The sequence below is a fragment of the Astyanax mexicanus genome, chromosome 3 (genome assembly GCF_023375975.1).
Source record: "Astyanax mexicanus isolate ESR-SI-001 chromosome 3, AstMex3_surface, whole genome shotgun sequence".
In the NCBI taxonomy this organism is placed as follows: Eukaryota; Metazoa; Chordata; class Actinopteri; order Characiformes; family Acestrorhamphidae; genus Astyanax; species Astyanax mexicanus.
The window spans coordinates 54,098,064-54,119,675 of NC_064410.1; the positions used below are offsets into that span (position 1 = coordinate 54,098,064).

General features: G+C 38.6%; 1 protein-coding gene across 4 annotated transcripts in view; it reads right to left on the minus strand.

Moving 5' to 3' along the window:
- myo15aa (myosin XVAa) overlaps window positions 1–21,612 on the minus strand; it is a 73,308-nt gene that overhangs the window by 45,512 nt on the left and 6,184 nt on the right. For all 4 annotated transcript variants that reach the window (XM_049475494.1, XM_022683359.2, XM_049475496.1 and 1 more), the window contains exons 2-11: window positions 8,021–8,103; window positions 7,778–7,841; window positions 7,440–7,549; window positions 7,175–7,249; window positions 5,899–5,989; window positions 5,345–5,448; window positions 5,058–5,121; window positions 4,492–4,605; window positions 3,636–3,797; window positions 3,399–3,512 (exon numbers count right to left, since the gene is read on the minus strand). In XM_049475494.1, coding sequence (XP_049331451.1) covers window positions 3,399–3,512; window positions 3,636–3,797; window positions 4,492–4,605; window positions 5,058–5,121; window positions 5,345–5,448; window positions 5,899–5,989; window positions 7,175–7,249; window positions 7,440–7,549; window positions 7,778–7,841; window positions 8,021–8,103 — 981 coding nt within the window. The remainder of the gene's footprint in view (window positions 1–3,398; window positions 3,513–3,635; window positions 3,798–4,491; window positions 4,606–5,057; window positions 5,122–5,344; window positions 5,449–5,898; window positions 5,990–7,174; window positions 7,250–7,439; window positions 7,550–7,777; window positions 7,842–8,020; window positions 8,104–21,612) is intronic.

Genomic DNA, 21,612 nt, shown 5'->3' on the forward strand with positions numbered 1-21,612 from the left:
CAGTATGGGCCATCTATCTTACACCCTGTGCAAGGCATATCACGATGCTCATGATGTTCATTGCTATCTTACACTTGGCCAACAGTCTATTTTCACACTTTCCACCTGTATTGTTAAAATAGAGACAGTGTTTAGGAATATATCTACACAGATGGGTGTGGTGGTCTAGAAATGAGGTCTGTTAAGGTAAATATATGGTGTACTGCTATCTTGGCAATGGAAAACACAAGTGCGCCATCGACTGAAAAAAGCCGAGACAACAGTCAGATGTTCATTGCTAACTTGGCAACGCAGACATGCACAATGACCTGCAGCAGTGCACAAACAATAACAACAATAAACACATTAACTGTTTCTGTAAATGACGAGTTTGTGCACCTTCACAGAGTGAATTTACAGGTCAGTTCCCTCTGCAGAGAAGTGCAGAAGCACCGCGCCGTTAAAATAACAATCCGCCAAAGCCAGAGTATAAAGAGAACGGCATGTGTCATGATGACTGGTTTATTTCACACTACACCTAAAACACACCCATGATTAATTAAGAGAATTAGTCAATGCCTTTGCTTGTTTGAGTCACGCAAGGCATTCTTTTCCCGCCGTTTTGATAGTGGTGTGAAGTTAACGGCTTGCCTATAAAATCCGAAAATAAGGTCTCATATACCCAAAATCTAACATCAGTGTTTAATGGTTTTAATTAAAGTGAGACATTGGAATTGAACACATGCATTGGGACAATGTCTGGGTGCATACAGAAGTACAGCTTGAGTTAGGTTAGATTAGGATAGGATTAGAGTAAGGGTTAAGGTCACGGGTAGAATTAACTCTGGGGTGGTTTAACAGCATCAGGCACCATTGCATTTGCTGTAATGTGCAGCTATATGGCCAGTGATGCTGAACAAAATGCAGAATGAATTTTGGTACAATGTACCGTATTTAATGGACTATAAGGCGCACCATATTATAAGGTGCACTATCAGTAAACGTCTATTTTCTGGTCTATTTTCTGGTCTATTTTCATACACAAGGCGCATTGGATTATAAGGTAGTAAGGAACAGGGGTGTCACCATGTTTTCCTTCTAATTTAACTGGTATCGCTGCCGGGTGGCTAAGCAAAACAAGTAAACAAAACATTTTCTTTTAAAGTCAAACAAGCACTAGATGTTAATCTCCTGAAAACTGTTTATTTGGGTGAGTAAAGCGCTTCTGTTTATTTACAGTAAGCTTAGATTTCCAGATTTCCACCAATGCTGCCCGACAGAGCTACGTTTGGTTAGCAGCTAATGATCATACTGCTGCAGCCTCCGTGTTGAAGAAAGTGAAACTCGGAATATAGGGCACACTGACGATTTTGGGAAAAAATTAAGGATTTTAAATGAGCCATATAGTGCAAAAAATATGATAAGTCTATTTTTTTTTCCATGTTACACAGTGTCAAGTTTAGAAATACACTATAGAATTGTCTGTGGGAACAGAAAAGCAGCTCCTGACCTTTGAAACTGTTGGACATATCATATTGTCATATTTTGTTTTGCAGTACTGTAACGATTAGTATTTATTTGATTGAAAACCAAAAAAAATGCATCATATTTTATAAATATGATAGTGTAACATGACAATTTTTCCTAAAATTTGTTTTAGAAATCTCAATATATTGCCTTGCTTACGTCACAGTATTGAAATATATTGTGATATATTGAACTGTATGCCTGTATTGTGATACATTTCATATTGCCAGCCTTTTGTCAATACACAGCCCTTTAATACTGCTCCTTGTAGAGCTGAATGTGATGCTACTGTCTGAAGAACTTTCTCACTGACTAACGTGCTGATACACCTCCCTGACTGCTCCTGTCCAGGGCATCCCCTGATTGGGTTACAGTGGTCTCCATGGCTCTGTGGCCTGCTGCCCTGATGAGCGTGCTCTGTTACTCTATCTGGGATTATTTTGAGCTTATATATGCTCCATTTGACATTTTCTTTGTGCCTTTGTCTCCGCTAACTGCAAGACAGACTTGGCCGTGGCAGTTTTGTAATACAGATCTTGTTTCTAAAGGATGGCAGAGAAACAGACTGCACGTCTGAATCAAGTGCTGGTACTTGGCATCGGGCCGTGAGGTCTGCTTGGAGTTCATCCAAGGTCTACAGGTGAATAACCTCAAAGACGGGTTATGCTTCAGAGTCAGGGCAGATGCAGAAGCCAGTAGTCAGTTGATAACGTTGAATATACTGTCAAGAACCTGAATTATTGGACAACCCTCTTAATTAATTATTTCAGATACTTTAGTTTAAAGTTGCACCCATTGCTGACACAGATATACACATGGACACAAAAAAACAGCTTGTCTAGAACTGTAGAGAAGTAATGCCAATAAAATAGGACTTTTGGACCCATCTTACATCCTGAGCAAGGCACGTCCCAATGCTCATTGCTACCTTAGACCCAGTGAACATTTTACAGCTCTGGAAAAAATTAAGAGGCCGCTTCAGTTTCTAAATCAGTTTCTCTGAATCAAATTTCAAATGAAAATATTGTCATTTAAAGCATTTATTTGCAGGAAATGAGAAATGGCTAAAATAACAAAAAAGATTGAAGAAGAACTTTCAGACCTTAAATAAAACAGAGAAAACAAGTTCATATTCATAAAGTTTTGAGAGTTCAGAAATCAATATTCGGTGGAATAACCCTGGATTTTAATCACAGTTTTCATGCATCTTGGCATGTTCTCCTCCACCAGTCTTACATACTGCTTTTGGATAACTTTATGCCACTCCTGGTGCAAACATTCAAGCAGCTCAGTTGGTTTGATGGCTTGCGATCATCCATCTTCTTCTTGATTATATTCCTGAGGTTTTCAATTTGGTAAAATCAAAGAAACTCATCATTTTGGATTACTAAACAACCCTCGTGTTTAATTCTCAGATACTCAGATAGTTTAAGTTGTACCCATTGCGGATACAGATGTGCACAGATATATCAACGCTGATGGGCATGGTGGTCTGGAAGTGAAGTGTTTTCAGGTCATTTTGCAGTGTGTTGCTATCTTGGCAGCAAAAAACACAGCTGCACCACTAGCCAATTTAAACCTTGACAGCAGTCAACAGTCAGATGGCCATGAGGAGTTGAGGTCATGAGGAGTTGAAGATGGTGAGTTGAGCTGGTGATAATTAAACACCCCAACCTCTTCAGGTGTTGTTTTGTTGTTTGCAATCAAAACCTCACAGCATATTCAAATATTAAATGTTTACAAATCTCAAATTTAATAGAAATCTCTTTCTTGACAGTAGAGATAGTAACTGAGAAGGTGCCTGATATTTTTGTTCATACTGTGTAGATATGTTAGTAGGTAAAACCACACTGTTGCATTGTTTATGTGGCACAGATCAGTGTGTATCCTACCGTCACTTTAAAGGTGATGGATTTCTGCAAACCCTCAGGAGAAATCTGCAGGAGCTCCGCCACCACTCTGATTTCCTGAGCACTCACCACCGACGCCATCTCCTGAGAGTCAGTCTGCATGTTCAACAAAAATGCTTTCCCATCAACGCACATTAATTCTTTAAATTGAAAATGTAATAAAACAGCATGTTATACTGTAATATTACAGAGAGGGCGATTATACGGTAGCTTACTGACCTCATATCTCTCAAAGAAGACATTTCCCAGGTGGAGTATAGACGACAGGATTCTGAAAATGCCATTCTGGTCTTCAACATTGAAGTGAAGGATCTCCATGGCACTGAGGAGCCTGCGGAAGTCTTCCCCATCACTCTTCCCCATGATCTCACAATCCCCACCCTGAGCAACAACAACAACAACAGGTGAGCAATAAGACAGGCATCCATTTCTGCCATTGCAAAATTGAGAATTTACAGTTTGTTTGGGTCAGTATAATGTTTATCAATTCAACTGACTGACAATTTAAGGCAAAACATCTAAAATAGAAAATTGAGGGTAAAACTTCTTACCATTCAGTGTAGTACAGAAAAAAATGTGTTTTCATAAATTTTTCAGATTTTCTAGTTTTTTTATTTCTGCGCCTCACAATTAGAATTTCGGGACAAATGTAAAAAATTAATCTCCTCTCAAATTGTTTTTTTTTTCTCTTAATTCTGATTTTTCCATCCAAATTGCACTATACCATCAGATTTTTGTTACAAGACGCAAAAATAGATAGATATAAAATATTTAAAAAAATAAAATTGAGAGAAGATATTTTTTCAGTTCTGTTAGCAAAAGACAGACATAAAAAACTGAAGACTGAAAAAACAGATTAATTTCTTCTTTACCAAAGTAAATTGAAAAAAAATATATACATTTTTTTACCCAATTTTCTAGCCTGAAACAATCAGAAAATTGAACTGAAAGATGTTGCACTGACCTATTTGTTCTTAACAAATCCAATTGTTCATTAACACTAAAAACTTTAACCAAATGCCAACTAATAAACTCTTGATAACAGACATTTTTAAATTAGATTTAATCTTAATACCTGATTGAGGTAATAGTAGGTCTCTGCCTCTTGGAGATACAAGGACTGTTTTTGTTGTGATGGGAGGCCGGCAAGCATCTCGTAAAAAATGTGGTAATTTCTTTCATCTTTGGCCTGAAGACAAAACACAAAAAGCAGAAAACACCCAAGTAAAAACCTAACTGAGATTTTATTATAAAAACAATTTTTCTGCAGGTTTTAGCTCCAATCCAAATCGACCCCCCCCCCCATTTCAGACAATTAATATATTTTTAAAGGGGTAAATTTCAGTATATCAAAATATTTGTTTGCTATACTGATTTTTATTATTAGATTACATATAAAGATTGATCTAACGATTGACTCTTAGATTCCACTGATCTGATTGGATGAAAAGTAAAGATTTTATAAATGTGATAGTGTGTTTTTAAGCTATGACAGTTTTTCTAAAATTCAATTTAAACAATCACTTTGCATACAATATCACAATATATTGAATCATAATCCCTGTATCATGATTTGTATCATATCACCAACTTCTTGCCAATACACCATCATACTATTTAGAATAATAAGTGCAAAAAAACCTGAAACACAATCCTTGACTTTTCAAGTAGATACTGTGAAGTTATGGCACCGCTGATCACACCCCTGCAGATACAAAGCAAAATAGATCATATATTATGTGAACTGAGGACAATACAATTGCAATACAATTAGTCAAAACATTAATTATTTTTCATCAACATCTATTTAGTGCAAAAGGTCAAATGCAAAATGTATAATCTGTGCATAATCTGATGAATCTGAGTCTTTTTTTAAAATAATGTTTGTCTAAAATGGAAACTCTTAAAATGTAAAAAAAATCACTTACTCTTCCATATAAATCTCAATGTATTTCCCAAAGCGACTTGAGTTATCATTCCTGACAGTTTTGGCATTTCCAAAAGATTCCAACAGTGGAGTTGCTTCAAGAATCTGCAAATTTTGTCATTTTTTCTTATAAAGGTCATAGAGTCAGCAATAATAATGACATAGCAGAAAAGCTATTCTTTATCTACAATCAGGGGTCTGTCTATTGTCTATGGGTATTGAATCACAATGTAAAAAATCTTTAAAAGAAGGAAAACACATTGCATGTAAAGAGGTGTCCAAGGACCTTCACATATTTATTTTATCAATAAAAATATATTAGGACTCTATTAAGATGCATGCAATTACTAAAGCAATACGCACACTGTCCTGCCACAATATTTACAGTATATTTCAATATGCAGACAGACACACACCACAATTAAATACACTACAATACCTCAATCTGTACATGTAAGCATGTAAAAAAACAAACAGAAAAAAAAATGTTAGATTAAAGTGCAATGTATGCAGTAAGTAAACCACTGTCCGTTTGAGCATTAAGTTGGGTCATACCTGCTGTGTAATGTTGCGCTTGTGATGTATAGCAGCTAAATAGCGCAGGACCAGCTTAGTGGCCTCAGTCTTACCAGAGCCACTCTCCCCACTGAAAGACAATAAGCACATTTTACACTCGCACCAAATGGTGGCCGTAACCCCCCCCAATTATCAGCTTAACACCCCAGTTAGGTGGACTGGAACAGAGCCTTGGCATGGGAAGAATCGATTTCCACCTCTTTTAGCTTGCACTTAAGTAATGAACACAGTGTCTGGTCATCAGACAGAAGTGAAATCGAATGCTGGAATGTGTGCGTCGTGCCAGCTTCCCTGAGACGACAGTGGGTGCATTTCACAGAGACATGATCTGGTAGTGCGCTCCTAGGCCAGACACCAGCGGTCTTCCCTTACAAGTATCTCCTTCAGGGAGAGGTTTAAAGTGTTCCAGGTGATCAGTTGTGGCAAACAAGATTGACATTGATTGCTGTAAACGATCTGAAAGTCTATAAAGGGTTTAATGGCTTTAATTTTTCACAGTTTATCCAAAAACACCTTGCGGTATTATATTTTATACATAATTTACTTCATATTTTTACCCGGTTTCTTCACAATTACCCAATCCCTCTTGATATGAACTCCCGCTGTCAAAGATTATGCCTTCTATGCTAACAGAGACACATCTGAAGTCAGTGCAGCATCACTGGGTGGCCAACACGCTTAGAGGAAAGCGCCAGATCCCCAGCTCTGATACATCATCTAACAGATGACTGTGTTGACCATACTGGGCCCTATTTCAGCAATCTTTAGAAAAAGTGCATCTCTAAACATGCAAAAGGTACGTATTATTTCTCTTCATTAATTATGGGTGTGCTTTTGGGGTAACGTGCAATAAAAAACAATAAACATATCAATGTCCATTCCCCTGCAGCTACCTCGACATGTCCAGCACTTCCCAGAAGAGGTTTGTTGTAAAATGTAAAAGTTTGCATAGCTGCCAACAGGCATGCGCTATGGGTTTGTGCACTGCTGCAATTCCGTGTGTGCATAACAAGAAGGGGTGCACATGTGTTGGGAATGCCCCTGTATTGACAATATAGCAATATAGCACTGCCAAGATAGCAATGAACGTCTGACTGTTGATCTCTGTCTAGGTTGTTTTAGGTAATTAGTGGTGCTCTTGGGTTATCTGTTGCCAAGATAGCAAAATGCCAGACATTTACTCTAGGGATTGGTACCAGCGATTTATGGATAATAGTAACAGACATTACCTACAATTTTAACCATTAAACATTACCTGATAATAATGCACTGGTTCTGTTTGGCATCCATCATTTTCGTGTAAGCAGCATTTGCTATAGCAAATAAATGCCTGAAAAGAAATGAGGGGTGTAATTGCAAAACACACTAAGAAATGTATTCCTTTGTATCCATTTTAAAGTTTTTGGAATGGATAAATGTAAAGGCATATTGCATAAAAATGGTTTTAATACAAATAATTAATAATAACCTAACACCAATTTGCTCTCAAATAATAAAATTCATTAAAAAAGTATACTTACGGAGGATTTTCACCAAGAGCATGTCCTTTGTGTTGCAGCACCGTGTCTGTTCCATAAATATTGTACATCTTGTAGGGATTCACAGCTACCAGAATACTTCCTATATATGTCTTGAGGAAAAAATCAAAAGGTTGAATTTATCATAAAGTATGTGGTCTTGTTAATTCACGTCAATAATATAAAATAAATATAAGACATTTCTGGGAAAGGCCCCCAACCACAAAGGGCCCCGGAAAATCACGTCCCCCATTACCTGCCATCTGATTCACAGTTTACTAATGAATACACTATGGGTGTTAAAGGTAGTATTGCACAGAAATGTCAAAAACTGTACTTACATAAATCAGTTCTCGCTCAAACCTTTTCTGTAGGTTGAGTAAAACAGCTGCTTCATGAAGCTCCCTGACATCAAAATTTTTTTTTTTTTTATAGTTAAAAGAAAGAACAGACAAAAAGCATTTATAAATTGAGTAGGCAGTACAAAATGTTTGCTATTCTGTAGGTTTAAAGTAATATGTTCTATTCCACATAATAGAATTTAACCTGGTAAGGAAACTGTGTGAAATGAAATGATGTCATACTCAAGTTGTGTCATGTCCTCAACGCCATCCTCCTCGGCTCGCTCTCGATACAACATTGTGGGCAAACTTCGGATTGAGTACATCTATGTGCCCGAATAAAAGACACAATCAAACTAATGGCACAAATAATACAAACAATTACAGCAGCCAAATATTAATTAAAATAAAATCATGTTTAGGTGAGTAATGTAACTGAATAATGTCCCAATGCTATTTATGGCCCCTTAATAATATTAATATGTTTCTATTAAACTGCTTTGTGACATCAGCCGTATAAAGTGCTATACAAATACATTTGAACAAAAAAAAACTGTGTCTTTGAATAATGTAGTAAAATAAAAATCCACAAAAATGGAGATACTTATTTATTAATTGGACAGCGTCGAAATGAAGAACACTGCTGAGTGAGCTGGATTGGCTGTATGTAACACCAATATGAATGGTAATGAGTGACATGTATTTTGTTTCTTTTTAACATATTTTTTAATAAATCCTAATCCAAATAATCCAAAAATCCTATTTTGTACTGGTGTTCATTATATTATGAATAATATTGTAATATTAGATACATTTTCTTTTATGATAATTTTATGATAATTATGATAAAAAACTTGTATTTGTACTACTTTATAGATTTTACATATTTACTATTAATCTACAGTGCAGAAAATAGTAAAAAAAATGAGAGTGGGTGTGTCCAAACTGGTACTCTATGTACATAAAACATTTTTAATCTGGGGTCACGAAAGTGATGATCATTATGTACAATTATTTTAATAAATTAAAACCATTTTCTCTGCAGAATCAGATCTGGACCCTTCATCTAATTGTATCCCTTTTTCCCTATAATCCCCAATGACACAAGGAGAGGGTGAGATCTAGCTCTTGCATCCTGTGATACACGTGAAGCCATCCACTGCTTTTTTTAACACTTTTTGCACTGCTGATTATGCAGTTTTACTGGGTATTCAGAGTGCTCGGAGGAAAGCACAGCAACCCGGCTCTGATTCAGCAGCTAGCAGAAGCCTGGGCTGGCCAAAATCACACTGGCAACTGATGAGAAGAGAGAGCACCATCTACCCACCCTGAGAGAACATGGCCAAATGTGCCCTCTCTCGGACTTCAGCTGCTGATGCTGTTGCAAGCAGCATGATCTGGGGTCTGATCCAGCGATCCTCGGATCACAGTTGCAGTGCCTTAGTCTGCTTGACCACTTATAGACCCCTTAAAAAGCAAGCTCTTTTTGACTCGATCACATTAAGTGAGTAAACATATCTAATTATTATTCTCATATTTTAGAAAGCAGAACTGACAACTATGGTTTTGTGAAGGGGGATTGTGAACTATTCTAAACCCTAAAAAGGGGACATACCATGAAAAAGGTTAAGAGCTCCTGACATAAATCAATGTTCCTCTCATTACAAATGTATTCTTGTTTCAGTAGGCACCCTAAACCCTGTGGCCCTCCTCTAAGTCCACACTCTGACATCAACAATGCACTGATATGTAGGTCAGATTACAGACCTTAGCCCTTTTTAATGAATCAAACTGCTTATCTACAGGGGTTCAATTCTGATTACAAGCATAATGCAGCTCAATGGCAAGATACATGAATAAACGAATGCATTTTGACACCTGAATATCTTGTTCACATTAGATACGCAGCTGTAAATAAACCCATCCACTCTGATTAGCCTGTGTCTCAAGGAATTGATGTAGTCATTGCTGAAGGCCACACTTGCGGAGTGTAGTGGGTGGTCGTGAGCACCCGTTTGAATTACAAAATGAGAAACAAGACGCCTTACCCACCCTGGTCTATGCAGGCACATGCGCCACAAGTACATTAGTTGGAAGAGGGCTGATGTTGCTGTGCTGTTGGCACACATTTGGCTCTTAAATAGAATAACAAAGGTTGATAGATTGTATATTGTTGTAGCAAACCTACATACACACACACACACATATCTACACTTGCACTGTGATTATGAAAACAGGGCCCAATAATGTATTATCCAAATGTGTTCATGGTGCAGAAAAGTGTTATTCTTAATGTTCTTACCTGTGTAACATTCAAACACAAGCGCCAACAGTGAGAAAGGGTTATGAACATATGACCTACTGTAAAAATCATTGTGTTCAATAAAATATAAGAAATGCACGACTTAAACATGACATTTACAACTATGAAGGCATTGCAACACAAAATAAAAGTGATATGCCCAAGGTATTAGCTTTGTACCTTATCATACCAGTGCCCTTGAGGTTCCCCCTCCCGGTCCGGTAACCACTCGGGCTCAGTGCCATCAGCCTCATGACCAGGATACACGGGAATGACAAATTCCACCAGTTCTTCATCCCTGTACATGGACCATTTAGTGAGGTTCTGCACAGTATGATGTGGAAGGACTCTTTCTGAAGACCACACATCATCTGTCTCATGAGGATCTATTGTGTGGTTTTGAGCCCAGTGTTCACCAGGTTCACCCTGAACCTGAGGTGTCACCACTGCATACCTTGGATCTTCTGGAGAACTCCCGAAATTGGTGGACAACTTAAAGGCGGATTTACTCAAATTGGTTTTCTTCAATGCACTTCCCAGGAAGGGTGAAGAGGGTTGGTCACTTTGAGCTGTTTTACCCCTAGTCATGATCGATCCATCTGGCAGTCTGTAGGAGGCTTTACGAAGGTTTTGGTTCTGGAGTGCACCTGACAGCACTGAGGGCTTTTCTTTTTGGTTGGGATTTTTGAACAGACCCGAGGTATTGGGCATGCGATAAGAGGCACTGCGGAGATTTGCGTTTTGCAAAGCACTTGACAAATGGGATGAAATACCTTTTTCTGCTTCTGGCTCGGGGCTCTTGGTTAAAAGAGTTCCATCTGGAAGCCTATAGGTAGCCTTGCGGACCCCTGTGTTTAGTAGTGCACTTGAAAGAAGGGGGGAAGATGACTGCTCTGTCTTTTGACTCAGGAGAGTTCCATCCGGCAGTCTGTAAGAAGCTTTACGAAGGTTGGCATTCTGTAGAGCACTTCCTAAGAATGGTGAAAACTGTTTGGGTTCACTTGACTCATCAGATTGACGAGACATAATTGATCCTTCGGGGAGCCTGTAGGATGCTTTACGAACATTGGCATTCTGAAGGGCATTGGACAACAGGGAAGGAGATGAAGCTTGTTGTTCTACTTCAGTCCTTTGCCTGATTGTACCATCTGGTAACCTGAAATTTGCCTTACGGAGACCTGGGTTTTGTAAAGCATTTGACAGTACAGATGGGGTAGCGTCCTGTTTTTGGCCCCCTAAGTTTCTAGATAATGCTGACACGCCAGGTAATCGTAAAGAAGCAGCCTGCAAGTTTTGATTTCTTAATGCACCAGATAAATTAAAGGAATTTACTTGAGCCTGAGGCACAGGTGTAGGACTTCTCAGTAAAGGAGAAGTGTAGGAGGCATTGCGTAAGTTAGGGTTCTTCAGTGCACCAGAAAGTAATGACGGTGAAACTTGTGCTGTTTGTTGATTAGGTTGTGCCCCCACTGGAGCATATAGTGATGCATTTCTTTGAAGGGGTGACATGTATGAGGCATTTCGTAGAAGAGGATTTTGCAATGCACTTCCAAGGAATGGAGAGGACTGCAGACTTTGGTTGGGGTCTTGTTGTACAACCATAGGAGGCGGTGTTGCAATTCTTTGTAAAGGTGAACTGAACGAAGCATTGCGAAGGTAAGGGTTTTGAAGTGCACTACTTAAAGAAGATGCCTGAATAATTGGGGTTGCCATTACTAAATGAGGAGATAGAGGTCGCTCTAGGGGTGAGCCATGTACACCATTCTGTAGCAGTGGGTCCTGCACTGGGCTTGCAGTCATAACAGGAGATGGAGACCTCATTGCACCAGACATCAGCGGGGACTGAGCAGACTTGATCCTTTGAAGAGGTGATCCGTATGAAGCATTTGTTAAGAGAGGAGATGGCCCTTGTGCAACTGTCTGGTTAAACGATGCTACTTCTTGAGGCTGAACTCCAGGCGTAAATGGAGATCTGAGGGCAGCACGATTAATGATTTGATTATGCAGAGCGTTTGTTAGTACAGGAGATGGGAGAGTGGCAGGTATTGGGGAGTGCATAGGTACTGGTGAGCTAGGCATCATTTGCGGGAGAGGTGAAGCTGCTCTCATTGGGAGGAGAGGCGTGCCTAGTCTTACTGAAAGCTGAGGTGATCCAGACCTCATTGAAAGCTGAGGTGAAACTGGTCTCATTGAAAGTTGAGGTGATAGAGCTGGATTTGGTATTTGCCCCATCGAAAGTTGTGGTGATGGTGGTCCTGGCTGTTTCATTACAATTTGCTGAGGAAAAGGTGCTTGGCCATTCATAACAATAGGATGTGTTGGCCCCCTTATGGACTGTCTCATGGGAACAGGACTTATTGGTACTCTTACAACAGGACGACCTCTCCCAATAGGTCTGTGAAAACCTCTTTGAGCACCTGGAGTTCCTGGTGGGAAAAATCTTTTTGAGTCTCGGAAACCTGCTGCTCTAGAGCCATGCCTTGTCATCATAACAGGAGATGTGGTTCTGCTTTGACTCATTGGTCCTGAAGCCACTGTCCCACTATGAATGGAAGATCTGATTGGAGAAACATGCTGCCGTAAAGGAACATCTTGGCGACTTCTTCGTAAAATTGGATTGACTGGAGAAGGTTTAACAGTACCCATCGGTACTTTGTTGCGTCCAAATCCTCTGAATCTACGTGTGGATGAACGGGTGGGTAGAGTTTGCATGTCAGAATACCTTGTTGGCGAAGGAGACAGAGGTCGCTGTGATCTTGGGGAAGAAGGGGACATTGGTCTTGGAGATCCCATTCTTTGTATGGGAGATGAGGCTCTGTGTGGTGCATATGGAGAACCCTCAGGTTCTGGTTGTGGACCCAGTCTTGGAGATAATGGAGGACTTCTTCCCCTTACAGAAGGCCGTGGTGAACAAGCAACTGATCTTCTTGATATTAAAGAGTCAGTCCTTAGTTTCCCACCAATTGGCCTGAAAGAACTTGGAGGCGGACCTGAATGGACACTTTGGCGCAGGTTCAATCTTGGAGATGATGGAGGACTTCTCCTTCTTATTGAGCCATGTGGTGATAGTGGAGTTTCTCGTGCCAGACCAAGAGGAGATGGTGGCCTAGACAAGAACGGTTTTCTCTGGGGGATGGGGGACCTTCCCTTTAAAGTAGGTGAAGGTGATAGCCCATGTCTTGAAGGTAGTGGAGAAGATGGAGGGCTAAATTTTCTCCTTTGAAGAGGAGAGAGTGGGCGTTGTGCATTATTATTGTATGATGGTGGGCCAAACATTCTTCTTGGCTGCCTTGGTGAAAGTCCTGGACCAATTACTTCAGGTGGATAATCAAACCTTTGGTAGGACAGAGGGCTAGTTCGGCCTGGTGAAATATGCCCCTGTCTAATTGACATTTGAGGTGAGGGAAGAGGACTTTGTCTCATTGGTATTGGTGGCATAGTCTCAACTGGAAAGTCAAATCTTTGATACATGGGATCTGAAGGGATGAAATAGGGGGACATTTGATCACCAAGAATTGGATCAAATCTTCTTGCAGACAAAACAGGAGATGGTGGTGCTGATAGTGGTATTTGTGGTCCAAAGGAGTGTCTGCTTAGAGTAGGTGATACTGGCACATTAATGGGGAAAGGAGGCCTTGCCTGAAGTATTGGAGAGGCAGGTAATTGAGGTGGTTGGACCAAAATAGGACTAGCACCTGGTACTACAGGATATGGTGTTGGTGTTTGTTGGACAAATACATTAGCTGCAGTGGGAGACAGTGGCCTTTGGACCATTCCAACCTGTGGAAAGGTTGTGGCCTGTTGAGTAAATGCCATGGGCTGAGGAATTGTTGGCTGAATTTCATACTGCATCTCTGGTACCACTTCAAAATCATTAAGGGCAATTTGAGGAGATGGCATATTTGCAATTTCAAGCTTTTCTTTTCCGAACAATTTCACCTGTGGCCTCGGGAACCGGAATGGATCTTCAACTACTGCGCATTCCATTGCAAGTTGTGCGTATTCATTACCATACAGTTCTGATGGCTCAGTTTGCTCCATTATGTCCTCCATTACATACATGCTTGGCTGGTTAACGCCCAAAAGAGGATCGAGGTAAACTGAGGTGCTGTCTGCACCATAGCTGTATACATTTTGAGCATATGGATTTGGATAATTTGGGTACATTACATAGGGATCTTGCAACCCTTCAAGTTGACCATAGTAACTTTGCGGATTGCCATAAATATCAAATTGCTCTGGGTAGAGATCATAGTTATAGTATTCAGCCTCATTCCCATAGTTCCAGTACTCATCTTCAATGGGAAAACCAAATTCATCGTAATAGGGTGAGTATCCAGTATCATAATAACCATACTCATCCATTCCATAGTAGTCCATTCCTTCATCATAATACTCATATGGATGTCTATCATCATATTCACCATAGTGCTCTTCATCATAATAGTCATATTCGTCTTTGTATAGGGGATAGTAGTAATTATTCTCCTCATCATAATAGCCATACTCATCTTCAGGGTACTCATAATACTCTTCCTCATAGGGATCATACTGATGTGGTCCACCTCTGTAATATCCGTGCCCATACTCATCGTACTCTCTGCTCCAGTGTGGCCCTCTTGGGTTCCTTCCATAGTTTCTATGCTCATAGTCATCTTCCTCATAGCTAAACTCCCCCTCGTCATATTCATATCCTCCATTGTGGTATCCATTGTACATTTCTGAACCTGACCTGCGATAGCGAACAGAACGCCCCAGTCTTCCACGGGATGTTTTGGCTGATAGAAATTTACGAGTCAGCCAATTAGCTGCTCCTGAGATCTTCCCCAAAGCCCATCCTTTGTTCTGGAATTTGGAGATTCCAGTATTCTTTTTACCAAAGAATCCCTTGAATTTGCCCCCTAACCCAGAGGTTGCAGCAGCATTTTTTCCTGTTTTCCCACCAATATTAAGCAACAAAAGAGATTTTCCACCTTCTTCTTTCTTCTCAGTTTTTTTTCCACCTAGAAAATTGGACATGAATTTGGATGTATTTTTTAGATCTTCAGCTTTGGGCTTACCAAACCCGGCAAACAGTTTAGAAGGGCTTTGCAATGCTTTGGACGGTGTGTCTTTTTTCTTCTTGGATAGGCGCATGAAAAGTCTGGATGTGCTTTTTAACCCTCTCTTGGGTTGTTTTGGGGCTGCCAGACCTGTGAGAAGCTTGGAAGCAGAAGATGCTCCCTTAATGTTGATGTCTTTCATTTTACCCAACGGTATTTGAGGCTGTTTCTCGTCAGCCTTAGCATTGGCACGCCTTGCTCCAGCTCCAGCTTTTACTGCCACAGCTCCTTTCAGTGCAGCTCTCCCTTTCCCTTTCCCACTTACCATCTCCTCTTCCTCTAACGCCTCACTGTCCTCGCTCTGTAACTGCTCATCCGAGCCATCCTCAGATTCACTTACAGCCTGCTTGCCTTTCCCCTTCGCTTTCTTGGGGTCCTCCTTGCCTTTGCCTTTCGCAGGCGGCTCTTTGCCTCCTTTTGCCGCCCCTTTCTTCTCATTTTTCGCTCCTTTGGGGTCCGCCGCCGGTTCCTCTGCTTTTGCACCCTTTTTAGGGGCAGCCTTTTCACCTTTTTTTGGTGGCATTGTTTTATCTTGTGATAAAAGTCATGCTAGTCTTTTGCCACAGTGTCAAAACGGATTGATCAGTGACACAGTACAAGCTTCAAAGTACATCAGCAAAACATCTCAACTCACAATTGCAGTACAAATCCTCAACAGTATAGGGTATAATCAAGGGCAAAAATGGGATTGAGAACATGTCCATCACCTGACATATAAGAAGTGTACCAATATATAGCTAATATAGTGCAGGTATTTCTGGATTACAATTCCAACTAAGAAGAATACTTCCTTTAGGAACATGCCATAAAGATCACAGTCATGTAGGACTCTACCTTACATTGTAATTCTTCATGTAAAACATGTCCAACAGATTCCCTCCCTTGGCTCCTAAGTGGATTTTGGCAAAAAAAGATTTCCCACAGACAACAGACTGCCTCTGTAATCTGCATCAGGTATCCATAAACGTCAGCATCCCTTTTGTCATGTGCCGCAGCCCTTTGCCTTTTGTCTAAGCTCTAGAAAATACACTCCGGTTGCGTATCTGTCGTCGGCGAGTCTCAGCGAGACCCTGTCCTCACAAAACTCTGGACGCATGTGGCTGAAAGTACGCGAGGGCTCCCTGTTATAGTTACAAAGGGCACCTTAAATGTATCAACTACACTGACTTAGAGTAACATTATCTCTTTGGCTCATTCCTGTATAAATTATGCAGGTTGGCTGAGCTGTTACTAAACTGTCTGAGAAACATTTCCAAAGAGCAGAAAAATAGTCTCTGATGGAGATTAAAAATGAGTGAGACATTGAACTCTCAAACTCTCTGTCAAAAAAAATAAATACAAAATACAATAAATTAAAAAAATATTTTATATTGAATTGTATGTGCATGCAGACTTGTGTTATGTATTTTTATTCAGATTTTTATTTAGATGTGTGCATTGTATTGCCACCCTTAGACCTACCTTTGTTCTACATAAGTTTATATTTAATAATAAAAAGTCAAAGTTACTAGTGTGCAAACAAATCTAAAAATTTTAAATGCTAAAATATTTGATATTTTTACACACTGTTACTATTTAAAAAGGTTATGCGTATTTAATATATAACAAGCTTACTTTTGAATATTATTAGTATATAACAATATAACAATTTTAGCTTTCTTACTAACTTACTACATATTATTTATTAAAAATATATCCAGTACATTCACAATAGCAATGTTTTTATCCCTTAAAAGACTTTATTAAAAAGTGAATCTATTTAGTTACACGCTTTTGTTTAGTTTCTGTGGAGCTGAAAAGTTTCACATGTTCAGTTGTGGGATTCATGTTAATTAATTGATGACTGCTTAATATTTCAACAGGTCATGGCTGGTTATAAGTAGGCTATTTAAATATAACAAGCATCTAGCTTGCTTGTGAATACTAATATTCCAGTTATCATTTTGGCCTCGGTATAACATATAAAACTACCATATATACTATGTTTTAAAAACTACCAGTATGTAGCCAGTATAGGAACATCTGCAATGATTTTAGCCATTAAAACAATTTATTAAAAAATAAATTGCAAAAAGTTTTTTTTTATGTTTATTTTAGATTTTTAGTTTCTGTGGAGCTGAGGAGATTCTAATATGTTTAATTGTGAGATTTAGGCTAATTTATTGGTGACTGCATCATAAACCTCCAACAATTCATGACTACCGGTAGTTATATATATGAAAAAAAAACACAGTACAGATTAATATCCATTTTGTTAGTGAATATTATGAATATTTTTATTTAGATACATGTTGGTCTCATGTTGGTCTCTTTTTATCTTAAACAGTCTTTTTTTTTAAACAATGCAGTCAGTATAAGAATATGTGCAATGATTTTTTTTATCCAATAAAGCAAGAAATGAGTTTATTAAGAAGCTAATATAATAATTTATATGCTTTTATTTAATTTCTGTGGAGCTGAGAGATTCTAATATGATCCCTTGTGGAATACATGCTAATTCACTGACGGCTGCTTAATATTCCAACAGTTCACGACACTAGCAGTTATCAATTCTTAATGGCTGGTTTGTATTCGGCGTACAAAGAAATGATGAAATATTAATTGGAAAAGTTCTAAATATAACTAATATAAAGGCTTTCTTTTTGGGGTTTAGCTATTGCAGAATATGGAAATTGGTGCTAAAAACAGGTTGCCACACAATAAAAGAAAGTATAGTGGACTAATACAAGCATTTCTAACTGAAATGTTTCCAGTGCTATTAGTGATAAAATAAACATAAAGTAAAGTATTTATTTTTAAAATGTTTAATAAATATAAAATACATACCACCACTAAATGTGATTAAGCTTTTTTACACCAGATCTAATACAAATGCTGTAGGACTTTATATTGGCCTATATTAGCCTATATCTGACCTGCATGAAACACCAGTATGGGAGCTTCTGAGTTAGACTGATTGGATTGGACAGGTTGGATCTGGATTAATATAATTGTGCTGCAGATAATCAGACACAGATTCACTGTTTTAAACAAAAAAGTCAGCGGCAATTAAAAATAAACTGATAAAAAGGTGAGTACAGACAGTATTGTACTGTATGCCCCAAACCCTAAATGAACCCAAATCCAGACCTCGCTATTCACCCAGGCCAAGTGCTGTGTAGAGTTTCAGTCAGGTGGCACAGGGGAGCTCCGGTTTAAATTTCAAAGTGTTCATGTAACACTGAGGAAGTGTGCTTTTAAAATGCTAAACATGTGTACTTACCTCACTTACTGTACAGCATACAAATTACTCAACAATAATATGACTACTAGCTTACTATTATATAACAATATTGTTACTATAATACTATTACATATCATATTATAACCTACGTCAAGGTGATTTTAAACTATAATGAGTATCAGTAAGTGTGTAACGTGAAAAATTCTGTTTTTGCATTGTACTGCATTGTTCATATTACAAGATATAACACATTTAATACAGTTAATAGATTTTTTCTATTTATTTTATGTAGTTAGTATATGCAGCTCTGAAAAACAAAATAAGAGACCACTTTAGTTTTTGAATCAGTTTCTGTGATTTTGCTATTTATAGGTTTATGTTTGAGTGGAATATTTGGTGGAATAACCCTGTTTTTTAATTACAGTTTTCATGCATCTTGGCATGTTCTCCTCCACCAGTCTAACACACTGCTTTTGGATAACTTAATGCCACTCCTGATGCAAAAACTCGAGAAGTTCAGCTTGTTTGATGGCTTGTGATCATCCATCGTTCTCTTGATTATATTCCAGAGGTTTTCAATTTGTTGAAATCAAAGAAACTCATCATTTTTAAGTGGTCTTATTCAGTTATATATTAGTTTGTTATAATATAGACACTTTGTTTTATCCAAGCTTGCTTTACCTTAAGAAATATAAAAAAATGCTATGGACAGGGCTTGTTTAAATCATTAGCCATAGTTTGTGTATATCTGTAAAAAAGGAAAAAAATAAATGATTTTTGCATTTCTATTGGTCTGTTATCATGAAATTAACAACTGATAGATTTACATAAAAAAGTAAAAAAAAAAACAAAAAAAAAACAAACAAGACAGACATGTGTTCACTGCTACTATGTGTGTTATGTTATGCTAACGGACTATGATTTAAACCGAATAAAATGGAATTTGCATCCTTATGTAAAACTTGTCCAATATAGGAATGTCCAACACTCAGCTGAGTACATATTGTAACTGCAGAGCTCCTCACCTGTTGTTAGATCTGCAAATGGGGACCAACTCCACACTAATGACTATGGCAGGGGTCTGCAATTAATTTTATCCGCGGGCCAGATATTTTCCAAGCCATTACGTGGTGGGCATAAAAAAAAAAATCAGTTTTGGAAAATGAAGTGTAATGGGATGGTGTTCTACAGACTAGTAGCTCTCCAGCCCAGAGGGTTGTTGAACCCATTTGCAGAACAGTTGAATTCAAAGCAGGTAAATCCAAGAAAAAAGGAAGGAAAATAAATAAATAAATAAAGACACCGCTCCTCACGCGGATTCGAACCGTGTCATTAGGGTCGCGCTCCAATACATTGCCGCTGCCGCAGCTAGTGAATTAGGACAAGGCTGGAGGAAAAAACGCCCTTTTAAGGAGATAGGGAGCCCAAGAACAGGAGGAAAAACGAGAACGATTGGAAACTAAAGTCACGGTGAGCGTGACAGAGAGGGGAGGGATGTAAACAAAAGCTCGCTAGAGAAGCATTTAATTTATTTATTTTTGTTATCGTTCATTATAGTTTAAGCAGACTCATGGGCCAGATGTTTCATGCTTCTGCCTATTGCCGACCCCTGGACTATGGGTTTGGAATATTATGTCTTAAAAGCTCCTGCAGGTGTAATGTGTAAGTGTTATAGTACTTTTGTTCATATAGTGTATCTCAAGGGAGAGAATCTGTGTACTGTATCAGCATCAAAGCTGCATCCAGCCCCAGGATATATTACAGAGCAGAAATATGTTCACATATCAGTGCAATCCACTATTCTCAAATACTACAATTTACAGAGAAATCAATTTTAATTTCAATACACAAATAAATACACTTTAAACAACAAATTAAATAGACTTTCTTTAAAATCATAATAGAAAGCTTTCAAATGTCACTTGAATCATCTGAGAGTGGCTTGTCCCTATACTTTACTTTTCTAATTTTGCCAGTAACACATTATTCTTATTATACAGGGTTCTAGAACAGAAACAACAAAATCCCCAGATTTAAGCACATAAACCATGGTGCACATCTTTGCTGACATTACTCTAGTACATTGCTAGCTATTGTAAAATAAATAAATAAATAAAAAAGCTTACCTTAAATGATCATGAAAGTCATTTGATCTGAGAGCACAGCTTCATACTAACGAAGCAGGCCTGAAGACATGATGCTGTGTTGTAAACTGTGCAGGAATAGTCATGCAAGGTAAACCCCCTACACTGCACACCCACCCACTCACTATGTGTCGTCCAGGAAAATATATCAGACCATTACTCCTTGTGTTTGTTAATGAATGGGATGATTCACTGCGAGGGCCTGAAAAGCCTTTGCCCACACTCTTACAGTCCATTCATCTTCCCTGACCGCAGGGGTTTACAAAAGCCTGAGTACACTGACCTCCAAACAAAACCCAGGCTGGATATTGCTCCCCGCTTTCTTTAGACAATTATATTTAGCAAAATAATTAGTGTAATCATATGCCCTTCAGTAGCTGCACGCAAATGGAACGTCCAAGATTATACAAATTAGACAGATTGGGTTTCTAAACAAACACACAAACTATACACAGCAAACTACAGACAGACAGATGCCACTAAATCTGTTCTATTGTTGGGTAATGGCTGGCTGAAATACACATGATGATGTGTAATCAGACAAAACATCACCATATAGATTACATTTCACTAATAAGATACATATACAGTACCAGTCAAAAGTTTGGACACATCATCTCATTCAGTGTTTTTTTCTTTATTTATATTTTTAATTTATTTTCGACATTTTAGATTATTATTAAGTTTACCCAATTGCAGAACAGTTGATCTCAAAGCAGGTAAACCCAAGAAAAAAGAAAGGAAAATGAATAAATAAATAAACACACCGCTCCTCACACGGATTCGAACCGTGTCATCAGGGTGGCGCTCCAATACATTACCGCTGCCCCAGCTAGTGAATTGGGACACCGGCGGGGGAAAACGCCCTTTTAAGAAGATAGGGAGCCCAAGAACAGGCGGAAAAACGAGAATGATGGGAAACTAAAGTCACGGTGAGCGTGACAGAGAGACAGGGGAGGGATGTAAACAAAAGCTTGCCAGAGAAGCATTTAATTTATTTATTTATTAAATTATTGATTATTATTAAAGACATGAAAACAGTTACGCTATACACATGTAATTAT